Genomic DNA, 20,369 nt, shown 5'->3' with positions numbered 1-20,369 from the left:
TAAATCCGGACCGTACCACCGCGCCGGGCAGGGGTGCCCAGGGAGGGCCGAGCGGCAGTGCTCGCGGCCGTGGCGGGGGCACCTCTCCACGAGCCACGGGAGAGACCCAGCAGCGCAGCTCCGCCCTGGCGAGCGGCCTGGGTTCCCCCCCAACACACCGCAGCAAGACGACCCTCCCGTCCCCTCGCGCAATGGCCGCGTCCGGGGCGCGCGCCCCTCAGCCCGCCGCCTCCCGCCACCAGGGTACCCGCGCGCGCCCGCGCCACAACCCCTTCGGGCTCAGGGTGCGCGCGGGCCTCGGGGTCGCGCGGACGCCTCCCGGCCGCTCGGAGGCGTGCCCAAGGCCACCTGCCGCTGGTTCGCAGCACCACCCGCCCCACCTCGCACCCTGGTCACGATCCTACAGGCACACACCAGGCCGGAACTCGCGGTCCTGACCCAGGACACTTTCCCGGAGAAGGTCCACTAATCCGGAGGGCCTGCGTCTGATAACATCCACGAGGACTGAGGCTGTTTGCCTTTACCATCTGGCCCCTTCCCCAGTGGCCCTGAGTTGGAGATTTTCAGTCCCTTGGTTCCTTTTTCCTTTTCTTTTTATACAACTTTACTGACCTATAATTCATCTATCATGTAAGTCTCTCATGTAAAGGGTAACATTCAATGACGTTTAATATATTCACACAAAGTTGGGCAATCATTCCTCCTGTTTGATTCCAAAACATTCTCATCACCCCCAAAGTAAATCTCTATATACCCTTTAGCCAGCCCTCAGTCCACCCCGTATGAATTTTAGGATGGACTTTTCAGTTTCTGAAAAAAAAAAAAAAAGCCAGTGGGAATTTTATACGGACTGAATTGAATCTGTAAATCAGTTCGGAGAATGTTGCCATCTTAACAAGGCTTCCAAGATGGTACTAGTGGTAAAGAACCTGCCTGCCAATTCAAGAGACATAAGAGATGTGAGTTAGATCTCTGGGTCGGGTAGACCACCGTGGAGGAGGAAATGGCAACCCACTCCAGTATTCTTGCCTGGAGAGTCCCATTGACAGAGGGACAAGAGGGACTGGTGGGCTACAGTCCATAGGGTCACAAAGAGTCAGACATAATGGAAGCGACTTAGCATGCACACACACATCATCTTAACAAGATCCTTTCCATCCATGAACTTGGGATGTTGTGATGATGAATTCATGTGTATTAATTTCAACTTGGCTAGGCTATAGTTGGCAATTTAATCAAACACTCATCTAGCTGTTGCTAGGAGAAATTTCGTAGGTGTGGTGAACATCAACAATTGGTTGACTTTAAGTAAATCACACTCCATAATGTGGGTGAATCTTGTCCGCTCAATTGAAGGCCTTAAAAGCAAAAACTGAGGTTCCCTGGGAAAAGAGATATTCTGCCTCCAGACTGTAATGTAGAAGTCCTGCTTGAATCTGCAGCCTGCTGACCTGCCCTGCAAATTTTGGACTTGCCACCTTGTCAGCCCTCACAATCACATGAGCTAATTCCTTAAAATTAATCGTGTGTGTGTGTGTGTGTGTGTGTATCCTGTTCTGTTACTCCAGAGAACCCTGACTAAATAAATGTGTTTTCATTTATTTAGGTTTGCTTTATTTTCTTTCAGTGATATTGTCTAGTTTACAATGTACAAGTCTTGCATTTCTTTTTTTGATGGTTTATGTGAATTTTTTTTTCTTTTTATTTTTTTATTGAAGGATAATTGCTTTACAGAATTTTGTTGTTTTCGGTCAAACTTCAACATGAATCAGCCATAGGTATACATATATGCCCTCCCTTTTGAAACTCCCTCCCATCTCCCTACCCATCCCACCCCTCTAGGTTGATACAGAGCCCCTGTTTGAGTTTCCTGAACCATACAGCAAATTCCTGTTGGCTACCTATTTTATATGGAAGTACCTATTTTATATGGAAGTCTTGCTATTTCTATTGTTAATTTATTCCTAAGTATTTTATTCCTTATGATGCTATTGTAAAACAGAATTGTTCATTGCTCAGGTATAGAAATACAGTTGATCATTGCTCGGGTATAGAAATACAATTGATTTTTGTGTAATGATGTTTCTTCCTGCAACTTTGCTGAACTCGTTTATTAGCTCTACTGTTTTTTCCAGCACATGTAGTAAGATTTGCATATACAAGATTATGTCATCTGAGAATAGAGAGAGTTTTATTTCTTCCTTTCTGATCTGGCTGGCTATATTGCCCTGATATATATGCCCCTCAGATATGCAGATGACACCACCCTTATGGCAGAAATCAAAGAGAAACTAAAGAGCCTCTTGTGAAAGTGAAAGAGGAAAGTGAAAAAGCTGGCTTAAAACTCAACATATAATGCCATTCTCCCAAACACGTGTACACCCGTGGCAGATTCATGTTGATGTATGGCAAAACCAATACAATATTGTAAAGTAATTAGCCTCCAATTAAAATAAATAAATTTAAATTTAAAAAAATACAAAAAACGAAGATCATGGCACCTGGTCCTATCACTTCATGGCAAATAGATGGGGAAACAACGGATACAGTGACAGACTTTATTTTCTTGGGCTCCAAAATCATTGCAGATGGTGACTGCAGCCATAAAATTCAAAGACACTTGCTCCTTGGAAGAAAAGCTATGACCAAGCTAGACAGCGTATTAAAAAGTAGAGACATTATTTTGCCAACAAAGGTCCATGTAGTCAAAGGTATGGTTTTTCCAGTAGTCATGTATAGATGTGTGAGTTTGACCATAAAGAAGTCTGAGTGCCAAATAATTGATACTTTTGAACTGTGGTGTTGGAAAAGACTCTTGAGAGTCCTTCAGACTGCAAGGAGATCAAACCAGTCAATCCTAAAGGAAATCAGTCCTGAATATTCATTGGAAGGACTGATGCTGAAGCTGAATCTCCAATCCTTTGACCACCTGATGCAAAGAACTGACTCATTGGAAAAGACCCGGATGCTGGGAAAGATTGAAGGCAGGAGGAGAAGGGGACAACAGAGGATGAGATGGTTGGATGGCATCACTGACTCGATGGACATGAGTTTGAGCAAGCTCTGGGAATTGGCGATGGACAGGGAAGCCTGGCGTGCTGCAGTCCATGGGGTCGCAAAGAGTCGGACACAACTGAGCAACTGAACTGAACACTCTCCAATCAAATGTTGGATAGAAGTGGGCATTTTCTTTTTAACTTTATAATTTGAAAGTATTTCAGACTTACGGAAAAGCTATAAGAAATGTACAGAAAGCGCCCACGTACCCTTAATTCACATTCACCAAGAGTTCATATTTTGTTCCATTTGCTTTCTCATTCTCTTTGTCTCTTGTGGGTGCATATATTCTTATTTCATTAATTAGAATAACATTTTCTCAGGCTTCCTTGGTGGCTCAGTGGTAAAGAATCCACCTGCCAATGCAGGAGACATGGGTTTGATCTCTGGTCCAGGAAGATCCCACATACCTCAGAGCAACTAGCCTCATGTGCCACAACTATTGGGCCTGTGCTCTAGAGCTCAGAAGCCACAACTACTGTAAACCATGCACCCTAGAGCCCGTGCTCCACAACAAGAGAAAAACCACTGCAATGAGAAGCTTGTGCAGCAGCAAAGACCCAGCACAGCCAAAAATGAAGAAGTAAAAGAAGAAAAAAAAAACCTATGAGACTGATATTCTGAAAAAATTATAATAAAAATATTTTCTTAACTATGTCTAAGTTGCATACAGCTTACCCCTTAACCCCTAAATACTTCCCTCTGTGTTTCATAACTATAGCATAATTGGCTTCCCTGGTGGCTCAGCTCATAAAGAATCCGTCTGCAATGTGGGAGAACTGGGTTCCATCCCTGGGTTGGGAAGATCCCCTGGAGAAGGGAAAGGCTACCCACTCCAGTATTCTGGCCTGGAGAATTCCGTGGACTGTATAGTCCATGGGATCACAAAAAGTCAGACACAGGTGAGTGACTTTCACTCACTCACTCACAGCATAATTACTGTACTATAGTAATTATAGCCTCTTACATAACCATAGTATAACTCAATATCAGAAATGTTAATGTTGATATGATGATATTATTTTATCTAAGGTCTTGTTAAAATTTCACCAGTTGTTCCCATGATGTCCTTTATAGTTTTGTTTTCTTGATCCAGGATCCAATCTAGAACCCCACATGGCATTTCATTCTCATGTCTCATTGGCCCCCTTTAATCTGGAAGACTACTGCTTTTCTTGGCCTTTCATGACAGGGACATTTTTGAAGAGTGCAGGCCAGGTATTTGGTGGACCGTCCTCAGGTTGCATTTGTCTGATGTTTTCTCAGGGCAAGATTCGGGCTGTGTGTGGTGGGAGGTTACCAGGCCCTCTCTGTGCTTCTTATCAAGAGGCAAGTGTTATTGTTTTGTCCCTTCACTGTGATGTTAACTTTAAGCATTTGGTTAAGGTGGTAACTACCAGTTTCTCAATGGGCTTCCCTGATAGTTCAGTTGGTAAAGAACCTGCCCACAGTGTGGGAGACCTGGGTTCGATCCCTGGGTGGGGAAGATCCCCTGGAGAAGGGAAAGGCTACCTAGTCCAGTATTCTTCCCTGGAGAAGTCCATGGACAGAGGAGCCTAGTGGGCTACAGTCCATTGGGTCTCAAAGAGTTGAACACAACTTTCACTTTCATAGTTGCTCAGTTCCAAACCTCAAGATGATGGTTACCAAACAGTGCTTTTTCTCCCTTCATGATCCCTCCTACTCAATGGCATCCTTTCAGAAAGAACTCCAGTTTATCTATCTATATATACATTATCTGTGTGGACTCGTGGATCTGGATTTTACTTGATGGGTTGTAATCCATTAATTTTTTTATCACACTACATGGAATGCAGGATCTTATTAATAGCTCCCCGTGCTGTGTGTGCTAAGTCGCTTCAGTCATGTCTGACTCTGTGCAACCATATGGACTATAGGCAGCCAGGCTCCTCTGTCCATTGGATTTTCCAGGGAAGAATACTGTAGTGGGTTGCCATACCCTCCTTCAGGGGATCTTGCCAACCCAGGGATTGAACCCACATCTCCTGCATTGGCAGGTGGGTTCTTTACCACTAGGGCCACCTGGGAAACCCCTACACACAGGCTATATATATTTAAAAAAAATCCTGAATATATACTGATGCCCCCCACTCCAATTCCACAGCAAAACTTCCTAGCCTTTCCCCAGTGTGTATTTGTATCTCCCTTCAGCATTGGGAGACCTGGCTCCCAACACCACTGATGTATTGACTCATTTGCTTGATCCTCTAATAATGCATAGAGAGCACTTTAGAATCAAGTATTTGTCCCTAGGACAAACAAACCTACTAAGAGGGGTCTGGAATTTCCTTGCAGGATTTTTGTTGTTTGGTTTCTTTTGTCTTAAAACTGAAGGTATAAAGTAAAAGTGCTGTGTTTAAACACCATTTGCAGGGACTTCCCTTGTGGTCCAGTGGCTAAGACTCCATGCTCCCAATGCAGGGCACCACCCAGGTTCAATCTGTGGTCAGGGAACTAAGATCCCACATGCCGTGCAGCACAACAACAAAGAAATTGGGATGTTTGTCTAACTCTTTATTGATTTGCAGGAGTTTTTGTATGTCTGTGTGAATGTGTTCTGGATACCACCCTTCTGTCATAAAAATATTTTCTTTTCTTGAATCTATTGGCTTGTGTTTTCATTTTCATATCTTTTAAAGAGCAAAAGTTTGCATTTTTGTGAAGTCTGATAGATCAGTTTTTCTTTTTATGATTATTTTTTGTATCCTGTGCAAGAAAACTGCCCAGATTGCCTAGAGCAAGGTTACAAAGATTTTCCCCCTTGTTTCATTTATATGCTTTTTTTAGCTTTTACTTTTAGGTCCACAACCCATGTCAAATTCATTTTTCTCCATTGTCTAAGTAAGGTGTGTTCATTTCTTGTGGCTGTCAAAACAAAGTTCCACAAACTGAGTAGCTAAAACAACAGACATTTCTTCTCTCCTTTTTTTTTTAACCGCTACCCCCTCTTCTCTCCTTTTGAGGTGATAAAATTATTCTGGGAGTAGACAGAGGTGATGGCTTCACATTATGAAATGTACTCAGTGCCACTGAAATGTGCATTTTAAATGGTTAATGGTTATTTTTATGTTATGTGAATTTTTCCTCAGTTGAAAAAAAAAATCCCCCACTGAGAGACCACATGTGCCATCTCAGGTTGCATAAGTGTCCCCCCTCTTCGGGAGTGACAGTACTGTGTTGGTGAAGCTGGGGAGCCAGGATTCTCACCCAGTGATCATGCTACAAAATGGGAGGGGTGTAGGGAGAAAAATCTATCACTCTCTGGAAACTTAATTATGCCTTCCCTGGTGATCCAGTGGTTAAGACTCAGTGCTTCCACCACAGGGAGCGTGGGTTCAATCCTTGGGCAGAGAACTAGGAATCCTTCAAGCTGCACAGAGGCAGAGGCTGTTGGGAAATGTCTTCTTTTTACTTATTTGACCATGTTGGATTTTTGTTGCATCACGCGTCCCTCAGAAACCATTCAGCCCTGGGTGAGCTGCTGAAGGGCTCCCTCTCTGCAGGAAGCCACTCTTCTGATGGCTTCTCAAAAAGGGCAGGAGAGGGTTGGTGCAGGCCAGAGGATTCCCTCTCTGGGGTTTCTGGAACCCCACAAAAGTCCCCACTGACTTTCTCAGAGTTGTCCCCCACATCCAGGGCTTAGGGCCAGGCCTGCCCACCACTCCCCGCTGTGCCCCAGGTGCTCTGGCCTACGCTTCCCTCCTCCCTCCTCCAAGTGACCCCAGATGGCCCTACCCCAGACACAGGGTGAGGAAGCCCAAGTGATAGCTCCTAGCTGCCAGATGGGCCTCCCCAGGCCAGGGCTGACAGGGCCCTGACACAGACAAAGAGGGCAAGGGAGACTGCACTGGGCAGAGCCCACCACTACCATCAGTTCTGCCCATTGGCCTGGGAGGTGGGGCCAGACCCAGAGCTGAAATGTTTACCACCAGCTGGGGGCTATCCACTGCCCTTTCCAGGCAAAGTGAAGAAGGTGGTCAGCTTACCTTCCTCAGCTTCCTGGAGCTGGGTCCGGGGGAATTAGGAGTTGGCAGGGGCCACCAAGGTGGGGCACGAATGACACCCTCAAGCCGAGGCCCACCCCCCTGGGGGCGATGAGAGCGGCCAGCTCCAGGGCAGTGTGCAGAGCTTGCCAGGGTGAGGTGGGCAAGCGGTGGGTACAGGGCACCCACAGCGGCCTTCCTGCGTCAGCACTGGAGAGAAATGCTGTGATGGGGACACAGGGCGGCTGGGAGCCACAGGACAGCTATGGCCCTTACGGAACAGGCCATTGGGAGACACAAAGGAGACCGAGGGGCCTGAGTGGGCAGCCCAGGGAGGAATGGCCTTCCTACCCACATAGGGGTTGTGGTGGGGACAGGCTGGCTACAGGGACAGCTGGGCCTGCCTAGGCCCCCAGTGAATCACAAGTGCCCCCTCCTGCCTCCACAGATTCACGTTTCCACCCAATCTCCTTCCACCCTCAAATCCCCGAAAAACACACTCTTTCTTGCAAGACACAGAAAGCAGAGATACTGTATAATTCTGTTAATCGAAACTTCCAGAATAAGCAAATCCAGACAGACAGGAAATAGATTTAGGGATATAGACTTAGGAATATGAGGGGCTGGCTGCTAATGGACGTGGGGTCTCCTTCAGGGATGATTCACAATACTGTGAATGTACACAATACCCCTGTGTGGTGTACTTTTACATGGTCACAATGGTGAATTTCATCGTATGTGAATTTTAGCTCCATCAAAAAAAGTTTTTAGACAAAACACACATCGGGTGATCCAAGTGTCATGAAAGAAACAGGCAGAAACCAACAGCGCCAGGGCAGGGGCTGAGCAGGTCCGATCCTATCTCAGGAGCGGGGAGCCGGGCGCCCGGAGTCCTGGGGACCAGAGGAGGGGACCGCAGGGAGCCGGGGCCATACTGCCACCATGTCATCGGATCTGGTGCGGGACGAGAGGACAGAGGAGGAGAGGTGAGCGGAGTGCGGCTGGGTGGGCCTCCAGCCTGCCAGCCCAGCTGGGCTTCCACCTTGCGCTCAAGGGGTTCCATACCGTGTACTTGTCCCACTTCTTCTCGGGGTCGTAGGGCTCCCAGCGGCTGGCGGGGAAGATGTGCTTGTTTTTCTCGTACCAGCTCCGCAGCACCACCTTGCCTGCATGCGACTGAGGACAGGAAGAGGTCCAGATGCTGCAGCTCAGGGCTGCTGGATGCCCGCCCCCTCCTCCCTGCCCTGGCAGGCCCCGAACATACCTCATCCTTCTCCACGGTGGCATCACTGAGCAGCCTCACATCATCATGAACGTCAAAATTGAAGAGGGGCCCTGCAGGGACAAGGGTCCAGAACCCCCCCCTCTCAGCTGCCACCCTACAACAGGGGCAAGCTCGGGGAGGAGGGCGCAGCCAGGCGCACTCACCACTTTTCCCTCTAGCCTTGGTGACGATGAAGTCGTAGAAGCTGTGGTGCTACAAGCCGAGCACAGGACAGTGACAGTGGATGACTCATTTTGGTGTCTCGCAGCTAGCTGCCTGCAAGCCCGGCTCTGACCCTGCCCACCCGAACCAAACACCTAGAGTAGGAGGGGCCCCCTCGAATTCCCTGGGTGCACCAAAGCCTGAGACCCTCCCTACCACCCCGCCTAGGGCTGCAAGGACACAGAAGGGACTAACATGGGGTATGATTAAGTCCTCCTTGATGTACATGAGCTGCTCCACCCCTGCCGATCTGAGGAAGAAAAGATGAGGAAGCTGCTGGCTAGGGATACCAGGCACCAGTGCCAGAGGCCTGTGAGGCTAGCAGGCAGGCAGCCCAGACTGGAAGGCACTTCCTACCCCAGCTCCCCATGGGGAAAGGGATGGAAAAAGGGGCCTGAACTCCTTTCTCAGGAGCGCAGTGCCCAGCATGCTACAAGCAGGAGCTGCCACTTGGGGGTCCCTGGTGCCAGGCTAAGGCTGCAGAATGCTAAGGTGCACATGCTCACATGTACTCACACCCACACAGCCCCACCTGAGTTCGCTGAAATCTTTGCGCAGGATCTCGAGTGCCTTCTGCAGGAATTGCTGCATCGTGTTGCCCTTCTTCATCTGTATGAACAGGCATGCAAGAAACCAAGGGGTTGGGAAAGAAGGATGGAAGCCCAGAAGGGGGCCCTCAAGAAGGCGGGCACCCCGGAACACTCACCGCCCCCTTCCCTGCTCCCCCCAGGCCACTCATGCCAAAGGGTCTGTGGGCTTTGTCAGGACTGACAGTTCCTTCCCACTGGAAGGCTGGGCCCAAGAGCAAGGGAAATGGGGCCCAGGCTTCACATCGCCTACCTTGACTGTGCGCCGGTGCCCAGAGCCATCCCAGTAACTGAAGGTGATCTCAATTTCCTCACCTACAAGACAGACCTGCTGCTTGGCCTCCATACCCCTGCCAGCTCCCTGGGGCTTAGGGCACTGCCCAGAGTAGTGTTCACAGGAAAGCAGGCATGGCCCCTGCCCCCGGCTGCACGCCTCCCACTCCAGGAGCTCTTACTCTTAATCTTCTCCTGCTTGGCTTCCCACTCTTGCCGTAGCTCTTCCCGGAGCCGGTTCTCCTCCTCCTGGAAGAGAAATGAGCAAAGCAGGGAGGCCCAGGGCTGCTCAGGGGGCACTCGTGGCCCCTGCTTCCTGACTGAAAGCCTCTGCCAGGGTCACGCTGCCTTTACCTCCCGGTCTCGGTCAGGCAAGAAGCTTGTGTCCACATCTGGGTTCTTCCCCATTTTCCTCTTCTTTGTGGTGATCTCTGGAGCAAAAGAAGACACAAGAAGTCAACAGTATGATGGCCCTTGCCCCAGGGGGGCAACTGTATCAACTCTATCAACTGTCAGAGGAAGGATGTCATGCCACATCACGTGATCTCTGGAAAAATCCACAGCACAGTCGTGAAAGAACAAGAGTACAGAAAGCCAAGAATGTCTTCACAGGATTATGAAGATGGTTTTGACTTCGCGGACCTCTCCAAAGGGTCTCAGAGACCCTAGGGTCACTGGATCACTCTTTGAGAACCGCCAACCTAGATGAGCCCACACTCCAGGGCAAGGGTTCCAGAGCCTGGACAACTTACAAAAATTCCACACCAGGGACTTCCCTGGTGGCCCAGTAGCTATGACTCCGTGCTCCTAATACAAAGGGCCTAGGTTCGATCTTTGGTCAAGGAACTAGATTCCACATGCCACAACTAACAGTTTGCATGGCACAGCTAAGAGTTCACATGCTGCAACTACAGATCCCATAAGAAAGACCCAGCACAGCCAAAAAAAAAAAAAATATTTTAAAAAATTCTACACTGGGTACCAACGGCCAGGCCCCCAAAACAAAATCTCCAAGGGGAGGGGAAGCACCCACAAAGCCCCAGTGACACACAGTGAGGTTGAAAGCCTCCCTCTAGACCTGTGGTGTCCCAAAGATAGCCTTTGCTACAAAGATGCAGCTAACACCCAATGCAACTGACCTGCCAATGGGAATGTTTTAGATACCAAATACTTAATGTTACTAAATAGTACAAAGACTTTCCCCCAAGAGGCTGGCAGGCTCTTTGCTCTTTCTCCTGACACCACTGGCTGCTCCCCTCAAAGCTGTCCCTGTGCCAACCCCTGCCTCGGCTCTACCATACGGATCCCAGACCATTAGGCTTTCTAAGCATCCACCCCATCCAGGCCTGCAGCTGCACCCTCCCTAGTCCTAAAATGTGTGCACTCCCGCTGGCTCCATTTCTGGACACACTCATCTCTCAACTCTACACACCTCCCGACTCCCCACATCTCTGGATGCTAATGAAATTCCCCTCACCCTGAAGGCCCAACTCAAATCATCCCCTCTCCCCTGGCCCCAGTGGGGTGCATGGTGTCCTGTGTGACTCCCACCAGGACAGAGATGGTGCCCAGTGTCTGTCTGTCTGCCTTGGTCCTAGCCCATCTGCAAGTGGGTGCTCGGCACACAGGAGCCCCGTAGCATCTTAGTTCTTGCTCACAAGCCTTCCCAAGTCTTCCCTGTTACCCCCTGTTCCCTTGGGCAAGAGCTGCTCTGTCCAATTAGCAGCCACTTAATGTCTGTGGTTGTGTCAATTTACACTGAAATTATTATCAGTTTGGTGCCCCAGTCACATGAGCCCCACACCTCCACCAAGGGACTGCATACCCGGTTCCCACTCAGTCTGCCACCAGAAAGCAAGCCCTCCACTCAGCTTTGCCACAGTGAAGACCTGGCTCTCTCTCTCTCCTGCCCCAGCTTCTGAGGTTCAAGGCCCCAAATGTGGTGAGCAGTCAAGATTGTTGGTGGATGTGCTTCTTCACTCGAGACCCAGAAGCCAGGACAAAGCTCTGCCCGCTGAACCCATCCCCAGCCTGCCCTCACCTTCCCTTTCCAGCTCCTCCTCGTCCACGGCCACCATCTCCTCCTCCTCCTCGCCTGCCTCCTCTTCTTCCTCCAGGGTGAAGGACAAGCTGGAGATCTTCCGCTTGGCCTCCTTCTTGCGCTCCTTTTCTCGCAGCTTCTCCAGCTTCCTGCCAAGGCACGAGTGGCTACCATGCACATCCCCACCCTCAAGGCCCATTTCCCGACCCAGAGCCACCTGTGTGCTCAGTGCAGGGCAGGTCCCAGAGTCCTACCGCCCTGGGTCCCTTCAAGTTCACCAGCAGGGCTCAGATGATCAAAAGGCACCCCCACCTCCCAGCCTCACCCGCCCCCAAATACGAGCTCCATCTGGAGGGGAGGACCCACAGCTGCAGCTCCTTCGACTGCTCCTTCTTGGCAAGTTGCTTCTCCCGCTCCTTCACCAGCGCCTCCTGCTTAGCCTTCATGTCGTTAAGGGTCACAAGACCTGCGAATTAAGGAGACAGGGGGGTGAAAGGCGGTCACCCAGAGCGAACCACGCAGTGGGCCTTGGGCCGGGAGTGGAGGCACAAATGCTTTGCGTACCCACAGTGCTGGACTTGAGCTCAGCCTCCACGGCGTCGTAGTGTGCAGAGAACTTCTTGTCAATGTTGGACTTCATTATGTTCTCCTGCCCAGGAGGCAGAGCAGTGATGATGGCCACCTGCCACCTCACAGTGGAAGTGGGGACCTGGGTTCTCATCCCAAATGAGTCCCTAGACTATGATGTGGCCTTGGGAAAAACATGGCCCCTTTGCCTGATGGAGGGTCCCACGGGGCTCTAAGAGGCTCTTTCAAGTGCCCAGGCAGCCAAGTGGGGTGGTTTCCCTGCACTGTTCTGGTCTGTCCACATGGTCCTGCTCACTCAGTACTCTGGAGCCGTGGGTCCTACCTGCCTTTGGTGTTTTTCACACCCAGCTCTTGAGCTGAAGCTCTGGAGACCCAAGGCAAGGAGTGACAAGAGGAAGCGGAGAGCAGCTGGGGGCCTAGACCCTCACTGAGCAGTGTGGCTCCCTCATGAGGCCCCCTCGCTCCAGGCCTGCCTCATCCCACTGCATACCACTGTATGGACCTCCGCAGAGAGATGGACCTCCGTCTGGCCACACAGCAACAGCCGGGTTGGGGCTTGAGTGTAAACTGAGACAGCAGTCGGGCCTCAGCATGAAGCCACTTCCCGACTGTCGCAGGACCCAAGGCCCCCAAAGGCCTAAGTAGGTTGGCCCACCACCAGCGGCCACTCACAGAAGCCCTTAGTGAACCGCTAGCACCTAGGACCCTCCTGCCTGCCTGTGTTAGTTGAAACGGGTTCAGTGGCCGGCAGAGTGGTTGGGGCCCGCCCTTCCGGGGAGCCACTGAACCTGGGCAGAGGCCTGACTCTTGGGGCTGAGGAGCCAGAGAGACAGGATGCTCTGTACCCTCGAGGGTCGCCCCAATTGCCACACATGGAACCACTAAATACGGCTCCTTCCTGTTGCAGGCTTGTCACAACCTAGCTCGCCTCAGCCTTCTGGGCCCATTTTACAGAGGAGCAGACTGTCCCCGGCCCGCTTCCGCCCCTTGTGGGAGATTGGCGAGCAACGTTCCCACCCCAACCCGCCGCCCGCACTCCAGTCCTGCCACCCAGGGTCGCGCGGGGTCCCGTGGAGTCGGGGCGGCTGTTTGAGCGCCTGCTCTGAGGGGCCCCGGCCCGGCCCGCACCTCAGCAATCCTCTGCTTCATCTGCTCCATCTGCTCGCGCTGCTTCTCCCGCTTCTTCATGAGATGCATGGCGCGGCCCGCCTCGCTGGCGGCACCCTTGTACTGAGCCATGGCGGCGGCGACGGCGACGGTGACGACGGTGTGGCTGGGGATCCGTAGCTAAATCGGCTGTGAAGACGGCGGCTCTGTCAGCTGACACCCGCGCCTTGACGTCAGCCATTACGGGTAGCGCAGCCGCCTCGCTCAGTCCCGTCCCGACACGTGACCACCGGTCCCCCCCCCCCCACCCCGCCCCCTAGTGGCTCCGCCCCGCCGGCCCTCGGAGACTGAACGATCCCGCTCTTCCTAGCTTCCCCATCAATTTCACAATAAGCCCTGGCCTGAGGCTGGGTCCCCAGTCTTACTTCCTTCTGTTGACCCCAAGGCCGCCCCCACCCCAGACCCTTCACTTCTTCAGTGTTGATCTCAGTCTAAGGGTAGATCCCCTCAGTCCCCTTGCTGCCTCCCTGCCTAAAGCCCCTCTGGTTACTTCGGCATCCTTGATTTTGACTCCCTTCCCGGGACTGGCCCCAGTCGTTTCCCCAGGCCACAAGACTGGGCCTGAGTCCCCTCTGCCTCCTCCTCCTCCTTCTTGGCCCGAAGGCAGGGGCCCTGTGCCTCTGCTTCCACCACCTCAACCCCCACCCCAGGCCGGACCCCTGTCTCCCATTTCCCTCACATTGACCCCCAAGGGTTGGAGTCCTGATGTCAGTACTAGCTCAATGTGTGGCCTTGGGCAGGGTGATGTGACCTGCTCCCTTCAGTTCAGGAGCTCTGCAATTCCCTGATGAAGTCACCTTTTATAGACATCGGGAACAAAGATAAACGACGTGCAGTCCCAAGCCTGTGTAGGAGAGCAGGGCAGCCCAGGGAGCCAAGGCCCTGGCCTGAAAACAGCTTTGAGAAGAAAAAACTAAAGATCTAGGCTCAGATTTCAACACAGTTTTATTGGGAGAGTTTGTTTTCTGTGAAATACACTAGAGGATGGGGAAAGGGACACATTCACTTTGCAAGATAAGGATTTCCCACCACTAATGGGAAGGAATAGGGCGGGCAGGGCACAGGGGATTTGGATCCATTTTCCCACCTCCTTCTGCTTTGTTCACACATCATTTCTCTCAGCCAATACCAGCAGACACAAAGACAAGAAACAAAAACAAGATCAACCTCCAACAGGGCCACACCCAAGCCCTCTCCCTTCCCAAGCTGTGCCAGGGTTGCCAGGGTCAGGCGGGCCCGGCCAAGGTAGCTGTTCCACAGCCCCAGGGCACACCACAAGGCTGCAGAGGACAGGGCTCCTTTCTCACACAAGGTGGGCCAAAGTTAATAAATTAGAATAAATTATGGGGGTGGACTAGGGAAAGGAATGTAACTTTGTGCTGGGAGGGCCCCTTCTTTCCAACACACTAGAGTTGGTGGGGGGAGGCAGGGGGCATCTCCAAAGGCCACTACAGTAGGAGTAAGAACAACAGGGGCAGAAGTCAGCTTTCCTCCACGTTCTTCCCAAACAGAGCAGAAGAATGAGGGGTGGGGGGAAGATACACACACAAGGAGAGGAACCCCCTTTTCCCAGGATAAGGAAGGGCCAAGAAGGAGGATACTAACCAACACCCCCCCCATCTCCCAAACCATCACTAAGGTTAAGGATTTGGTCAGTGAATCAATGACGTGGGTGACAGGAATGCGGTAGGGGAAGCAGATGTTGGAAACAGGGACGCCCAGCCACACCCGTCTCCCCAACCTTCAGGGAGAACAGACTCAGGTTGGGGGAGAGGGCACCAGGGGCTGGGCTAGGGGTCAGCTATCACTGGTCAGCTTCCCCAAAGACATCATTCTGTTTGCGCTTCATGTTCTCAAAGTCAAAGGCGGAGCCTGCCATGCGCTTGTAGATGTCTTTGATGTCGTTGCAGGTTGTCTCAAAGTGTGTGGTGGCGTCGTAGGAGCAGGAACAGAACACCTGGAAACAGCCAGCGCCCAGGGCCCGAGGTGAGCGGGGCAGAGGCCCTGGGCCAGCAGCCAGAAGCCGGGGCCGGGACAGACTGCTTACCTGGCTCTCGGAACCATCATCGATGGGCTCATACAAGTCACTGATGGCCACAAACCTGAGGGAGAGAGGAAAGGACTGAAACAGGTCTCAGGATCAGCCTTGCCCTCCCTGATGTCTGCCCTCCCTGATGTCCGCCCTCCGGCTCCCTGGCTCCCTTCCTCCCCCCAGCTCCAGCCCCAGCCCCCCAGCCCCTCACTTCTGGTCAATGGGCTCCAGCAGCTCCAGGGCCGGCTCAACCTCCTTTTCGGGATCTGTGGTCTCCACTGTGGTGCTGGCGATGGCAATGTACTTGCCCTGCGCGGCCACGTTGTGTGCATAGGAGATCATGCACACGTAGATGTCTGCCCACAAGAAAAGCTCCATTAGCAGGGGCACATGGGGGGCTTCTGGGGGCCAAGCTCAACTGAGGCCCTCCTGCCCCTCCCCAGCCCTGCAGAGCTGGCCACATCCCAGAAGCCGCCCTCGTGGAAAGGAAGCATCCCTCCCTAGGGCCTCAAGGCATGGGGACCATGATGAGGATCCCTGCTCTTCCATGGAGATCAAGCAAAGAGCCAGCCCCCGGGCTGGGTGGGGGGTGGGGAGGGGCAGCAAAACAGGGCTACCCCGAAGAAGAGAACACACTGGAGGAAGTTGTGTGGGGCTTGGCCTACCTGACTTCCTGTTGACCTGGTTCTGGGGGATGATGATTTGGCAGGAGTTGGCATCGTTGGTGTTCTTGATCGGGTGGCTGAGGATGCAGATGATACGGATAACCTGGCCGGCCTTCCGCACGCGGTCAGGAACATAGCTGGGGTCACAGATCAGCTGCTTGCAGCGGGCCACCTGTGAAAGCACCAGAAGGCCTTGGCCCTATCCGATCTCCCCTCGATGTCTGAGGGCCAGGACACCCAGGGAGGGTTGGCAGCTCTGGCAGACGGGCCACTCCCCAGAGCTGTCACCATCACCCCTCCCAGAGCGTACATTCTCCTCCTGCACCTCGGGAAGGTGGGCCCTCATCCACAGCTGTCTGCTGACAGCAGTGACTACCGTCTTCCTCTGGAGCCCCGGTCCCCGGGCTGAGGCACCCGGCCAAGCCGCAGGAGCCCCAGCAGAGCTAGAGTGACCGGGAAGAGTGTCTCAAAGGATGGGCCGAGCCCAGGCCAGACCAGCGTGCCTGTGCAGCAGGAAGGCTCACCTCGCCCTCGGACTTCACGCCCACCACCTTGCCATTCTCCATGATGATGTTGTCCACCGGTTTGTTCAGCATGTACGTCCCCCCATAGATGGCGCTCAATCTACAGTGGGGAGAGGAACCATGAGGGTGCCTCCTGGGAGACACGGGGACCAGCACTACTGCATGCCCTGCCCCCAGCAGTGCAGGGCATGGAGGTGGCCTCAGGCAGGCAGAGCTCAGGAGACCTGGGGGCTCTTCCAAGCTTTGTTGCTGCCAGGACCTCAAGACTGAACCTGGAAGGGTCCCTCCTCTCTAGACTTAATGCCAGGAATTTCCAGCAAAGGGCTAGTATGAGAGCAGCTCCTCAGGGAAACATTCCAGGGAACAGAATGAATGGCTCTGACGAATCTGACCAGAGGTTTCAAGGCCGCAGGCCCAGTCCTCGTGCCATCTGACTCCAGCCAGGAGCCAAGAGAGCCCTATCTATGGTCCTTCATCTCCGCACTACAATGCCCTACTAGGCTGCTATCACCCGAGGATGGTGGGAAGTAAACTAAGCCCACAGTGAGAAAGTAACAAAACACAGTGGAGATGCCCAAGGGGGCCCTTTCCATTGTTGGCCTCAGCCTTCTCCACTGTCAATCGACAAAACCCACGCCCTCACCTTGCAAAGCCTTGGGGCAGCTCGCCAAGGCCATAGAGTGGGTACAGATACGGGCTCTTTCCATACCGAGCCAGGGATTCGCTGTACAACTTGATGCGGTTGATGGTCTCGAGACATGGCTGGTCCAGGTAGCTGGGGGAAATAGGGTCAGAAGAGGCTCCAAGAGCAGAAGGCCCAGTGCACCCCCACCCCAGCATCAGGCCAGCCTTCCCACCCTTGCAGGCCTGGGAAAGACCATGGATCAAACACAAGGAAGGGACAGAAAAGGCGACAGGTGAGTGAGCCCAGAGCTGAGTACAGGAGGTAGGCAGGGTGAGCCAAGGGAGCAGCAGGCAGGAGTGGGGAGGGCAGGGTGTGGGCCGGCTGAAGGGTCATCTGCCATGCCAGTTTCCCCTCACTCATCAGTGCGGTAGAGCGCTAGGGCATGGCCAGTGAAGTCAATGACATCCTGGCCCAAGTCGAACTTCCGGTAGACGTCACGCATGCTGGTGTTCTGGGGGTCGACGCCCTCAAAGGTCTTGGGGTCATTCTCATCAAAGTTTGCCACGAACACCAGGAACTTGCGGAAGCGCCGTTTCTCAAACATGCCCATCAGGTCTGCGAGGGCCACATGCAAAGCACCACTGAGGTGCGGGCTGTGAACCTCTCCACCTGCCAGGCAGGCAGAGCAAGCCGGTGCCCTAACTCCCAGCAGAGTTCTCTTGCCGACCACTGTGTGATTTTCAATTAACCCCTCTGTGCTTATTGGCCTGTTTTCTCAACTGTACCAAGAGTGAGTCTGGCTGGACAGCCTCTGAGGGCCTTCCCAGCTCTGACACTTGGGGATGTTTCACTGATCAGGTGAAGCCTCTCTCCAGGATACCATATTCCCTTCGCACTTGGACTGCCCTCCTGGCAACCAGTGGGTGCACACAGGGGGATGATAGAGCAAGGGGCTTTTGGTACTGCACAAGAAACATGACCTGCAGCAAGGGCCACCCTGCTCTCGATAGTTGTCCCCCCTTCCCCCCCTCTCCCCACCCCGATTCCCTGGCTCATGGGACCCACACTCACTGGAAGCCAAGGCTTCAGTCTCGGTAGACGGTACTTTGTAGATCTTGCCCCCCTTGTAGACAAAGCTGCCCTCCACCACCTTGAAGTCCAGGTAGCGTGTCACCTCTGTATACAGTAGCATCTTCACAAGCTGCCCTGCGGGGTGGTGTGGGCAAAGCAACACGGTCAGCATGGCTCCCTTCACAAGCTCAAGCTGGTCTGTCTGCCCCTGGTCTGCAGTCTGACCCTTCTCTGCTCATCCCAATCACCCCGCCCCCCACAATACCTCCTTCGTCTCCCTCACCATTGGCCATGAGGAATTTGGGGATCAAGTCAACGTTCCAGTCTCGGCCCCGGCCCATTGTGTCAGGGGGCCCCTCCAGCAACTGAAAACGCTTATACAGCTGCAGGCAGGGAAGGGGGAAGAGACAGACAGAAAGATGCATCTCAAGGAACCCCCTCCCACCCCCGCCCCCCCCACCCAGAAAACCTGGGGAGCTGCTTCATTCAGCACCCCATGCAAGAGGTTAAGGAGGGACAGGCCTGGGCCCAGAGCAGCCTACCTCCTCCAGGGGGGTGATGGAGGAGCTCTCGCCCCCATAGTAGGGGTTCCGGTCCATGTGCAGCACCTTCTTCCCGTTCACAGACATGATACCCGACAGGATACATTCCTGAGTGAGGGGCAATGTTCACTGCACTCCCATCTGCCCACATTCCCACCAGCAGCCCTGACCGTGTTCCCCACTCCAACCCTGAGGGGAGAGAGTCAACCTGAAGGGCCTCTGCCTCAACACACAGCTCCTTACATCTGTGGCTGGTCGCTCTGCCTGAAATTGGGGGGGGGCGCCTTCATTTGACCACGGTTTCCTTTTAAAACCTTCCTGGGCAAAAAGGTGAACAAGGAAGAGGGTATCCAGCAGACACATGGATGGTCTTCAAGCAACCAAGATGCCAAGAAAATCACCTATCGACGTAGAAGCCCACAAAAAGGCAGATAAAACATAGGGATCGCCTAGCTGGACAAGCAAAGGACCCGAAAAGGAAGTAAAGAAAGGCTTAGCATGGTGCCGAAATCCCAGGCCCCACCCTGGGCCGCTTTCCTCAAAGAGGAACCCCTGACCCTGAGCTTTCCCAGTCACAGTAGGGGCTTCTACACCCGACTGTGGGGGAGGCGTCTCTCAGGGCAGCAGTCCAACAGGGTTCGGGGGAGGGCAAACAACCTCACCAGTCACTGTCACCAGCCCAAGGACAAAGGCTGCAAATACGCCTCAGCCCCGAGGTCTCCATGGGAAACCGGGGTGGGGTAGCGGGAATGTGGTCACGGTCCCCACCGCGGCTCCTTCTGGAACATTCCCTGGGTCCTCGGGCCCCCTACGAACCTGGGCAGGCAGGATGAAAGCCCACCCTGGGAAGTCCCCTCGCCCCGATCTGACTGGAGGTCCCTGTACCACGACATCCCCGCCAGAATGAGCACAAAATGAGAGGGGATGTTAAGTTGGTCCTAGGTAGGGGCCGAGGGTCGGGCCCGGGGAATCGGTCAAGAGAGACAGCCAGAAAAGGGGCCGCTTCTTGGCAGACCGGCCATGACAGGGATGGAGGCCGCATCACGGTGGTTGAGGATGGGGCTATCTTTTCGGGGACCGAACAGCGCCGCGCAGGCACTGATGAGAGGATGGGGCCGGGGGCTGCAGCATCCCAGAGAGGAGGAGAGGCGGCGCCCTGGACGCCGGAGGCCGCACTTACGGTGAGTCCGGTCCCCAGCACGATCACGTCGTATTCCTCGTCCATGGTCAGGCCTCGGTGTCAGCGCCCGTCGGCTCCTCCTCCTCCGCCACAGCCGCCGCCGCCGCCGCCGCCGCCGCCGCCGCAGTGGACCAAAGATGGCGTCTCAACCGCGCCGCTCGACCCCTCCGCCACGTCAAAGAGTCCCGGCCCCTCCCCTCCGCCGCCGCGCCGACCGGGGGCCCCTGCTGTCCCCGCTTGCCTCCCGGGGAGGGTTGCTGGGGCCCGGGCTCTAGCACTCGCGCCACTCGGCGGGCCGCGCCGCCTTGCCGAGGGCCTAGAAAAGAGGGCGGTGAGGTGGGGCGGGGCGGGGTGGGGCGGGGCGGCCTGGCAGACGGTGCTGAGGCCCGCCAGGGATCCGTGCGCAGGAGCCGCGCGCGCCCCGCCCCGGGAAGCTCGGCGCGGCCCCGCTGGCTGGGCGCGCGCTGCTGCAGCAGCCCGAGGCGGGCCCCTGGGGACGTGGGGGCGACTATTGTCGTGGCCGTCTC

The 20,369-nt window shown here is 53.9% G+C and overlaps 2 protein-coding genes across 2 annotated transcripts; both read right to left on the bottom strand.

Moving 5' to 3' along the window:
- Positions 1-7,567: 7,567 nt before the first annotated feature.
- On the bottom strand, positions 7,568-13,382 carry FAM50A (family with sequence similarity 50 member A). The gene is made up of 13 exons (XM_040265547.1): positions 13,165-13,382; positions 12,013-12,097; positions 11,815-11,914; positions 11,449-11,597; positions 9,762-9,838; positions 9,590-9,656; positions 9,388-9,449; positions 9,080-9,156; positions 8,743-8,797; positions 8,490-8,538; positions 8,326-8,396; positions 8,127-8,237; positions 7,568-8,015 (listed from the first exon to the last, which is right to left on the bottom strand). The coding sequence occupies exons 1-13, from the start codon at positions 13,273-13,275 to the stop codon at positions 8,007-8,009; spliced, it is 1,023 nt and encodes a 340-aa protein (XP_040121481.1). The 5' UTR covers positions 13,276-13,382; the 3' UTR covers positions 7,568-8,006.
- A 748-nt stretch (positions 13,383-14,130) lies between these two features.
- On the bottom strand, positions 14,131-20,194 carry GDI1 (GDP dissociation inhibitor 1). The gene is made up of 11 exons (XM_040265516.1): positions 19,843-20,194; positions 18,663-18,770; positions 18,404-18,503; positions 18,121-18,255; positions 17,466-17,664; positions 17,068-17,199; positions 16,425-16,524; positions 15,901-16,072; positions 15,447-15,591; positions 15,251-15,305; positions 14,131-15,160 (listed from the first exon to the last, which is right to left on the bottom strand). Exons 1-11 carry the CDS (start codon positions 19,885-19,887, stop codon positions 15,008-15,010), a joined length of 1,344 nt encoding a protein of 447 aa, XP_040121450.1. The 5' UTR covers positions 19,888-20,194; the 3' UTR covers positions 14,131-15,007.
- Between the last annotated feature and the right edge of the window lie 175 nt (positions 20,195-20,369).

Source organism: Oryx dammah, unplaced genomic scaffold (assembly GCF_014754425.2).
Source record: "Oryx dammah isolate SB20612 unplaced genomic scaffold, SCBI_Odam_1.1 HiC_scaffold_23, whole genome shotgun sequence".
NCBI lineage: Eukaryota > Metazoa > Chordata > Mammalia > Artiodactyla > Bovidae > Oryx > Oryx dammah.
The sequence above is the reverse complement of the archived record's forward strand: the minus strand, read 5'-3'. Positions and strand labels throughout refer to the sequence as shown.

Bases quoted from the DNA above. Each gene is read 5' to 3' on its own strand.
- FAM50A (XM_040265547.1), bottom strand. From the start codon at position 13,275: ATGGCTCAGTACAAGGGTGCCGCCAGCGAGGCGGGCCGCGCCATGCAT. The intron at 8,798-9,079 runs GTGGGGCTGTGT...TTTCTTCCTCAG, and splicing joins AAAGATTTCAGCGAACTCAG to ATCGGCAGGGGTGGAGCAGC. The intron at 8,397-8,489 runs GTGAGTGCGCCT...TTGTCCCTGCAG, and splicing joins CAAGGCTAGAGGGAAAAGTG to GGCCCCTCTTCAATTTTGAC.
- GDI1 (XM_040265516.1), bottom strand. From the start codon at position 19,887: ATGGACGAGGAATACGACGTGATCGTGCTGGGGACCGGACTCACC. The intron at 18,256-18,403 runs GTGAGGGAGACG...ACCACCCCGCAG, and splicing joins CAAATTCCTCATGGCCAATG to GGCAGCTTGTGAAGATGCTA. The intron at 15,592-15,900 runs GTAGGCCAAGCC...TCTTGTGGGCAG, and splicing joins CCAGGTCAACAGGAAGTCAG to ACATCTACGTGTGCATGATC.